Below are 8,828 nucleotides of genomic sequence, written 5' to 3'. Positions count from 1 at the left end.
TGAATTAATGTGAATGTTTGATGTGGAAGAGACTAAAAAGAAAATAGTTTGGTACCTGGGTTGTGGAATCTCCAGGGATCTGTGATGTTTTTGGTGGTGAAGTCTGAGATTAATTACTGGAGGTGTTCTACTCTTCTTGCTGTATGTTTCGGTCCTACTGATGTTTTAGCTTCATGACTGCTGCTTTACTGGTATTCAGCCATATTTGGATCTTAAGTAAAAGACAACACCTTGCCCCAGGTCCCATCAGCCTCCAGAACTAAATGTCCATCCTGCAAAAACTTCAGAAATGTTGTTATGTTCGAGTAGGTGCACGACAACACGGGTAACCTTGCAACAAATCATAGCAAACCTTCAACTTCATTTAGTTGACCTGAAGTAGGACTATGTATAAAAAAATGTCATACACAGTTCAACTGATGGTTATTAAACTATTTAAAAATTTTAACCATCATTTTAAATTAAAAAACAATAAACCGCAGAACAAAGCCCAAATGCTGCATCACTATCCCAACTGTAGTGTTGAAAACAGAAGACAAATATAGTGCTTCATTCTTTTATTTCACTCAAAAACACGTTTCGACATTTGTACCTTACTCCATGGATTCTCAGTGGTGAACACGAAACACATCGTTAGCATTACAGAGACCATGAACTCCAGCACACCATATCCATTCAGTCATTCACTCTATCACGGCTGTCTGTCAAAACACAAAAATGCACCTCTGTGTGAACTGAACTACTGAACTACTGAATATTAAGAGGTGATTAGCAATCCAGAGCTAAAGAATCTATCAAGCTTCCAAAGGTGATGCTATAATACAGGCAAAAGAAGACTCTGTTCAGCCACGGGACAGCGAGTCTCTCTTTATAGTCACAATGAACATTACTTTATTATCAAACTGGTACACCCACAGACTGGGCATGTGCACTTGATCAGACTCTAGAAAGGTGGATTAGTGCAACTGGTTTCAGATGTGGTGGTGGAAACCGGGGATCTGTAGGGAAGGACTAAACTTGGAAGGACTAAACTCTGTGTTTGTAATGTAATGGACTGAACTCAGTGTTTGTAATGTAATGGACTAAACTTGGTGTTTACTGAAACAGGTTCTGTACAGATGATTCCTGTCCTGTACAGAATAAAGTGATTCATGATTTTATTTTTTCCTCTGTTGATCATAAAACATGCACAAACACATTGAACTATGACAGTGCATCATTGTGTCCACAGCAGGGTTTTCTTTGTGAAAATGACCATAAATAACCACCACCACCACAGAAAATTATACAAGAAGACAAAAAAATTAACAGGAGAATAAAAAGCACATCATATGGTTTTTCATTGCAATGCTTCATATAAACAGAATTCTGGAATCATAATTACTTTTAACTATCTTGTTTTATACATTTTGTTCCAGAAGAATCCCACTTTAAAGAATAACTTAACAAAACTAGAAAAACATGGAAATGGTGCCAGGACATTAAAAATAACCCACAGAGCAGAACGAGAGGAGACTTCTCACAATCCAGGCTGCTTTCACAAGGAACTTATGATTGATCTCACCTGTGTGTGCTGATCTCGACACCACACTGGGAAACGAGACACTGAGTTTCAGTGGAAGATGAACAGTGAGAGTGTTAAAGTCTCTGCACACACAGCACAAGCACAAGCAATACAGACTGTCTTGCTTCCCTGGATAGAGTGCCTGTTGTGTTAGTGTGTGTGTGTGTGTGTAGTGTGTGACTAAGCAGGCAGCACTTCCATTGCATCCTATGCTACCTAGCACACTGAAATACAGAACTGCCAAACAAAGAAACAATAACAAGAAATCCAAACACAAAGACATCCCTGCTCATTTTATTAGTTGTAGTAGCTCATTACTATTTAAAGTAACATGTACTTAAAACAAAATTCTTTATATTTAGGGTTAAAAATCTAACAACACTGAAGGAATGGCCTTTAGGTGGCTGAGGGCGACCCTAACCCAGCCTCCAGCTTGGGTTAACGCTAACCCTAACAACCTAACCCTAATACCCTATCCCCTCACTCCAGCCTCCAACTTGAACACAAATGAGAAACTATAAGCTAAAAGAAGCAGCAGCATGAATAGGGTGGAGGCTTACATCACACCAACAGGTATGGGTGTGAGCTTGTTGGTATGTGTTAAGTGTTGACTGCTGGGTTGGGCAGTGATGAGTTTAAGGCTGATGCTGCATGAATACTGTCCCGCTCTGCAGAACACCGTACCGCTCTGCAGAACTTGTGTCCAGAAGTTTGTGCCTTTGTGCAGGAAAATAAAATGGTGCACCATCTGGCCTGAAACATCCACATTCAAAAACCTTAACCAAAACCTAAACCAAAACCCAGCTCAAGCAGAAGACTTGTAAAACGTAAGCTATTGTGGAACAGATACCTGTGTCTATGAAACAGTGCAGTTGTGTATGTTATGAAGCATCACAAGAGACACAAACACTTCCATACACAAGAACCACTGCCCCTCTGCACGAGACCTTTAACAACACAAAAATACAAAATCAAAAACATCTACATCAAACTAACTTAGTGTAGTGCCTGTTTCAAATTATTCTACATTATTTATATGATACCTGATATGGATACATGGATTTAATATACTTAGGACTATCTGATAGACTAAAATAAATCAGATATTTATTTTATTTTATTTAAACTTGATCTAAATTATAGAATGGGTTGAAGAACCAAATTAAATATTCTTGCATGATACATAGACTTATTCAGCTGTGGAGAAACACATGAGGGTGGCCAGGTATGACTGTACAGAGGAGGACTGAGTTCTAGAACCTAGAGGTGGGAGGATGTGATTGGACAGCTCAGCTCTTCTGGTGCTGGACACTTCCCTCTGTGATCATAAGCATCACACCAAAAGCCCCTCCGATCTACCAGCGTCTGACGATCTAGAGCAGAGGGGTGTGTGTGGTGTAGGATCACTTCTAGACAGATGTGTGAAGCTCAATTCATTCTCTTTGAAGATGATTTTGAAGATGATTTTTTCTTCTTTCCTCTGGTACCTGACGTGACTGGTGGTGGGGCGGAATGACAGGTCTACACACGAGTGAGGAAGCCCAGGTTGAGGCTGCCGGGGATCTGAATGGTCTCCAGAGCGAGGGAGGAGGGGCTGAAGGGGAAGGTCACGGGGTAGATCACTTTGGTGTCCAACAGGAGCTGTGGAGACTCCTTACGATCACGCAGACGATTCTGACATGTGAGAACGAGGGAAACAAAACATTACATACAGACACTTACACACACTTACACTTACACACACGCGTACACACGCGTACACACACACGCACACACACACGCACACACACACGCACACACACAGAACAAAGATGCTCACCTGTATGGTTCGTATGAAAGTCACCGACACTCTCTCCTCAAATGCATTGACGGGTGTGTACAGGTTCAGTACTTTCACAATCTGGGTTGGAGGAGGCAGGCAGTGGTGAAGGAGAAACACTTTACCGCTCAACACAACATTGCAAGGAACTTGAACTCTGTAATCACATGTACCTGTGTGTGTGTGTGTGTGTGTGTGTTACTTGAACAGTAGACATGTTTACCTGTGTGTGTGTTACCTGAACAGTAGACATGTATACCTGTGTGTGCGTGTGTTACCTGAACAGTAGACATGTGTACCCGTGTGTGTGTGTGTGTTACCTGAACAGTAGACATGTGTACCTGTGTGTGCGTGTGTTACCTGAACAGTAGACATGTGTACCCGTGTGTGTGTGTGTGTTACCTGAACAGTAGACATGTGTACCCGTGTGTGTGTGTGTGTGTGTGTGTGTGTGTGTGTTACCTGAGCAGTGGTCAGTGCATTACACATGGAGCAAATGGCCTCTGCGTCTTCGTCTGTTTTCTTCTTGACCTGCAGCAGCTGTGCTGCCTGGATCAGCGGCTCCAGCGTCTCCTTTGCTCCACACACCATCAGATTCTTATCTCTCAACCACTCCTCCAGCTGACTCACGTTATACCTGTACCCCACACACACACACACACACACACACACACACACACACACACACACACACACACACACACACACACACACACACGTGTTAAAGGTAGAGGTTGTGAAGTCCTTAAGGTGGAGGTAGTCAGATATTAAAGGTGGAGGTAGTGAGGTGTTAAAGGTAGAGGTAGTGAGGTGGTAAGGGTGGAGGTGGTGAGGTCCTAAAGGTGGAGTTGGTGGTGTTAAGGGTGGAGGTGGTGAGGCGTTGAAGGTGGAGGTGGTGAGGTCCTAAAGGTGGAGTTGGTGGTGTTAAGGGTGGAGGTGGTGAGGTGGTAAGGGTGGAGGTGGTGAGGTGGTAAGGGTGGAGGTGGTGAGGTGTTGAAGGTGGAGGTGGTGAGGTCCTAAAGGTGGAGGTAGTCAGATATTAAAGGTGGAGGTGGTGAGGTGTTAAAGGTGGAGGTAGTGAGGTGGTAAGGGTGGAGGTGGTGAGGTGGTAAGGGTGGAGTTGGTGAGGTGTTAAAGGTAGAGGTAGTGAGGTGTTAAAGGTAGAGGTAGTGAGGTGTTAAAGGTAGAGGTAGTGAGGTGGTAAGGGTGGAGGTGGTGAGGCGTTGAAGGTGGAGGTGGTGAGGTCCTAAAGGTGGAGGTAGTCAGATATTAAAGGTGGAGTTGGTGAGGTGTTAAAGGTAGAGGTAGTGAGGTGGTAAGGGTGGAGGTAGTGAGGTGGTAAGGGTGGAGGTGGTGAGGCGTTGAAGGTGGAGGTGGTGAGGTCCTAAAGGTGGAGTTGGTGGTGTTAAGGGTGGAGGTACCGGATCTGCATGCCCTTGCTCCAGGAGCACATGTCTTTGCGGAGCAGCAGGTTGTTGAGCGTCACGGCACCGATGATGTAGAACTGCTGCTTCACCACCTGCTTGATGAGCTCGGGGTCGGTGCCGTGCTGACACATGGTGGCGTGGAAGGAGCTGAGCTGCCGCAGGATGGAGTCCAGCGTGTAGGTGCCCTCGTCTGCAATGCTGGACGTGCGCTTACGCAGCCCTGTGGGCTTCACGCCAGACACGCCCTGGATGGTCTCATGCTCCAGCATCCCAGAGACTGCACACACACACAAATGCGCACACACACACACACACACACCACATTCGTAGTTATGTTCTTATTCTGAGAGCAAACATCATCTACAAAGCCCTCCGAAACCTCCATGCACATCTCCACGCCCACCGCCACCATCACACCCACAGCCACACCCACCTAGTTAGATCACTAGTGGCTGCGTAGAGCTGGGTGTTGCTATGCGAGTGTGAACCCACCAATCATAGGCTGCAGGATGTTCTCCATGCACTTGATGAGCTGCTGGTAGATCTGGATGGCGAGGTCGCTCAGCACCTGCCTGTACTCGGCCAGGTCAAAGTTGGACAAGCAGTGTTCGTTCTGCTTGGGGCTGTTATACTTCATAAATTGCTGGAAAATGAACAAAGGAAGGGAAGATACAAATGATCATTTTTTGTGTGTGTCTAGATATTTTTGTGTGCGCATGGGCGTGTGTGTGTGTATTCACCTCGTCCCCACTGTACTGCTTCAGACAGTGCAGAAATCGGCATGTGTTTGCAAGCCAGAAGGAAACAGTCTCAAAGTCCTCACCACGTTTCTGCAGGATAGAGAAGATCAAACGGATACACACAGCAGATACACACAGGAATTTTTTGGTATTTTTACTTTGAGAAACTTACTGATAAGTGGGTAGATTTGTGTGTGTGCGCATGTGCATATGTATATTTGTGTATGATTGTTTTGAGGAGAGGTGAGGAGTGTGTGTGTGTGTGTGTGTGTGTGTGTGTGTGTGTGTGTGTGTGTGTGAGAGAGAGAGAGTTTACTTTGAGGATCTTTTTGATGCTGTTGATGACAGAGGTGAGCAGTGCTCTGACTTTTTGGTCATCATTCAGGTAGTCGGCATGGCGCAGACACATAAAGAGGATGTATGCTGGCAACCCAGGAATCATATTCACAGCCACACCACGAGGCTTCAGCTCTACACACACACACAGGGATATGCAAAGACACACACAAGACATGCGCACACACACATACGGTTATGCATGGAAAACTTGTACAGGAGCAGGAACAATTCTCAGCATGTCTGGTGTATATCTAGCATTAGGGGTTAATTGTTAGGGGTTAGAAATGTACAATGACATCCCTCACCACAGTACATGTGGATGAGAAAGACATCGAGGGTAAAGGGTAAGGCACTGGCCGGCACTCGTCAAGATAGCGATTCTATTTTTGTGGTCCTGTAATAACTGTGTGAGTAGCTACGGTCTGGGTTTGGTTCTGGTTCTAGAGTCCATGGTGAAGTGGATTCTTCATCCATTGGTTTTAGAGTGATTATTTAGTTATTTTCACACTTTTTTAGCATTAGGATCAAGGCGGCCTCCTGAGTGTTGTGTAAGATGTTAGTTAAACTATTTGTAAGACACATCAGTAGTGCAGCTCACAAGCATTGGACATTTCTGCTCTTTAAACACTAGACACCCTCCTCTGAGACGGCCCGCTATGGGATGATCATACACACATATATGACCTGGCATGTGTCCCCATTTTCAGTGGTAGGGTTAGTGTTAGTGTTGGGGTTAGAGTTAGCATCATCTAGCATGTGCAGTGAGAATGTAATGTGGGATCTGATGGTGGACATCTCACCCAGGATGAGGTTCTTCACGAGTTTCAGCTCATCTTCTTTCTTGTACTCCAACATTCCCTGGAAGTCTTTCTCCCGGCGTGGAATGTTCACTGGATGGATTGGCTCATCCACCATCTGACTTGGGGACACGTTCTCCATCTGCCCACCTTCAGTACACACACACACACAAACACACACAAAAGGGTGTATGAGGCCATGTGAAGAGTGTGAAGCAGGATTAGGGTGTGTGAAGGTGGGTACGAATAGATTTAGGAAATCTCCCAAGGCAACAGTAAATTTCCTACCTTCCAGATCACTGATCTTCTTGGCAAATACTTTGAGTTGTTTCTTCAGCTTGCGAACTGTCTTATCCTGCTTCTCCACTTGCTCCAAAAGGTCCTACACACACACACACACACACACACACACACACACACACACACACACACACACACACAGTTACAACATGAAGCACATGTGGAATAATTCCGACATGAAGCGTGTAAGTGAGGCTGAACAGCAAACGTGTTTAGTGGTTTGGAGATGCTCATTAAGAAGAAACACACATGGGTTCAATTCCACAGCTGAACCTGCAGGACCAGCCAGACTCCACCTCTCAGACACACAACCCTGCACTTCTATAGCACCAGTGTTCAAAGGGAGTGAGAGAGGAGGGAGACAGAGAGTGAAAGAGAGTGTAACTGGAAAGCAGAGCATGTAAGACACAAAGGGAGAGAGAGGGAGTGACAGAGAGAGAGAGAGGCACTAGAGAAGAGTGTGTGCTTCATTACAACCGCTGTGAGTTAAAACACAAACAGCTGCAGTTAGAGCTCAGCTTGGATTTGGGGCAACATACACGAATCTCCATTAGTGTACACACACACACACCCACACACATACACACTCACACATACACTCTACATACAATCATTCTCCGCAGTATGTTGGTTCTGTAGACCTTTGGGTCCTCAGTGGGAAGCATCTGTGAATGGAGACACAACAATAACAATGCCAGAGATCATCAGGACCAAGAATGAAGCCCCGCACGCACACGCGTGCATGCGCACAGACACACACACCAAACACACATCCCCACACCCATCTCCATATCCACCCACAGAACACACCTTTCCACACACACACACACACACACCCACAGAGTCCCGCGCACACGCTTATGGACACGTACACCCACATCTGCGGTGTCATTGTCAGACGTCTTTGCAGGAACCTTCATTGCTGCAGTTTATGTCAAATATACACTGGCAATACAGAAACCAGGAACGGCACCGTCATGATGGATGATGAAGCAGCAGCTGCATGACAGCACAATCGTGGTGCCCGGCGAGGCGGGAGGGACCCACCAGGTTCTCGTTGGTAAGGCGGGTGATCTCGTGCTGCAGACTGGCCTCGATGCGCGCCTCCGGTGGGAGCTGCAGGTTCTGGGCCAAGAGCTGCTGCTGACGATGGTTCTCCTCCTTCACGGCCTGCAGCTCCCCACGTAGCACCTCCAGCTCAGCCTCGTGGGACCGTCGCTGTGCCTGCAGCTGGGACTCCAGCAGCCTGCAGAGGGAGCCAGAAAGCAGGGAAAGGGAGGAGTGGAGATGAGAGTGAGAGAGAAGATGTGTCAGTGCAGCTGCTGTATAGTTCTGGAGCACTAGCCATGCTCAAGAGACAGGCACGCGTCACTCCCAGGGGCCCTGCACTCTCCTGACGGCCCAGCAGGCATGCAGCTTCAGCAGGGAAGAGCAGACACCGTGTGGGCCCTGCGTGAACCGTGGAGCAGGACCCAGAGGACCTGGAGGCAGCGTCAGAAGAGGAAATCCACAACAGAGGCTGATGTAGAGTCATCTACAGCACTCAGGACCATGCAGAGATCCAGCAGAGGCACGTCAAAGGAGTTGTGCGTCAGACGAGAAGTCATGATAGTGTCACCAACCCACGCACACACAAGAGCAGCTGAGCTCTGATGTAGCCTCTGCATGAAAGCCACACTGGCACACAGCACCACAGGAAACTTGTGTTAGTTTGTGATGTGTGTGTGTGTTTTTGACTGCGTGTCTTGAGTGTTGGTTAATATGTTAGAACAGCTGGTTAATGGGGATGGATAGACAAAGACTACTGTCAGAGGAGATGATATTGATGCAAAAGAATCTCAT

At 46.4% G+C, this 8,828-nt stretch overlaps 1 protein-coding gene across 12 annotated transcripts in view; it reads right to left on the bottom strand.

Moving 5' to 3' along the window:
* Positions 1-542: 542 nt before the first annotated feature.
* The window catches only part of myo5aa (myosin VAa), a 50,897-nt gene continuing 42,611 nt past the window's right edge, over positions 543-8,828 (bottom strand). For 7 of the 12 annotated variants that reach the window (XM_076995319.1, XM_076995318.1, XM_076995322.1 and 4 more), the window contains 11 exons: positions 8,034-8,232; positions 7,595-7,651; positions 6,975-7,068; positions 6,690-6,836; positions 5,867-6,021; positions 5,551-5,640; positions 5,303-5,453; positions 4,805-5,087; positions 3,846-4,020; positions 3,384-3,464; positions 543-3,238 (listed from right to left, as the gene is read on the bottom strand). In XM_076995319.1, coding sequence (XP_076851434.1) covers positions 3,086-3,238; positions 3,384-3,464; positions 3,846-4,020; positions 4,805-5,087; positions 5,303-5,453; positions 5,551-5,640; positions 5,867-6,021; positions 6,690-6,836; positions 6,975-7,068; positions 7,595-7,651; positions 8,034-8,232 — 1,585 coding nt within the window. In that variant the 3' untranslated portion in view covers positions 543-3,085. The remainder of the gene's footprint in view (positions 3,239-3,383; positions 3,465-3,845; positions 4,021-4,804; positions 5,088-5,302; positions 5,454-5,550; positions 5,641-5,866; positions 6,022-6,689; positions 6,837-6,974; positions 7,069-7,594; positions 7,652-8,033; positions 8,233-8,828) is intronic. The other 5 variants (XM_076995326.1, XM_076995330.1, XM_076995321.1 and 2 more) reach the window with 1 other exon arrangement.

Source organism: Brachyhypopomus gauderio, chromosome 2 (assembly GCF_052324685.1).
Source record: "Brachyhypopomus gauderio isolate BG-103 chromosome 2, BGAUD_0.2, whole genome shotgun sequence".
Classification (NCBI taxonomy): Eukaryota; Metazoa; Chordata; class Actinopteri; order Gymnotiformes; family Hypopomidae; genus Brachyhypopomus; species Brachyhypopomus gauderio.
Note: the sequence above shows the minus strand (reverse complement) of the source record. Positions and strands in the feature narration are given on the sequence as shown.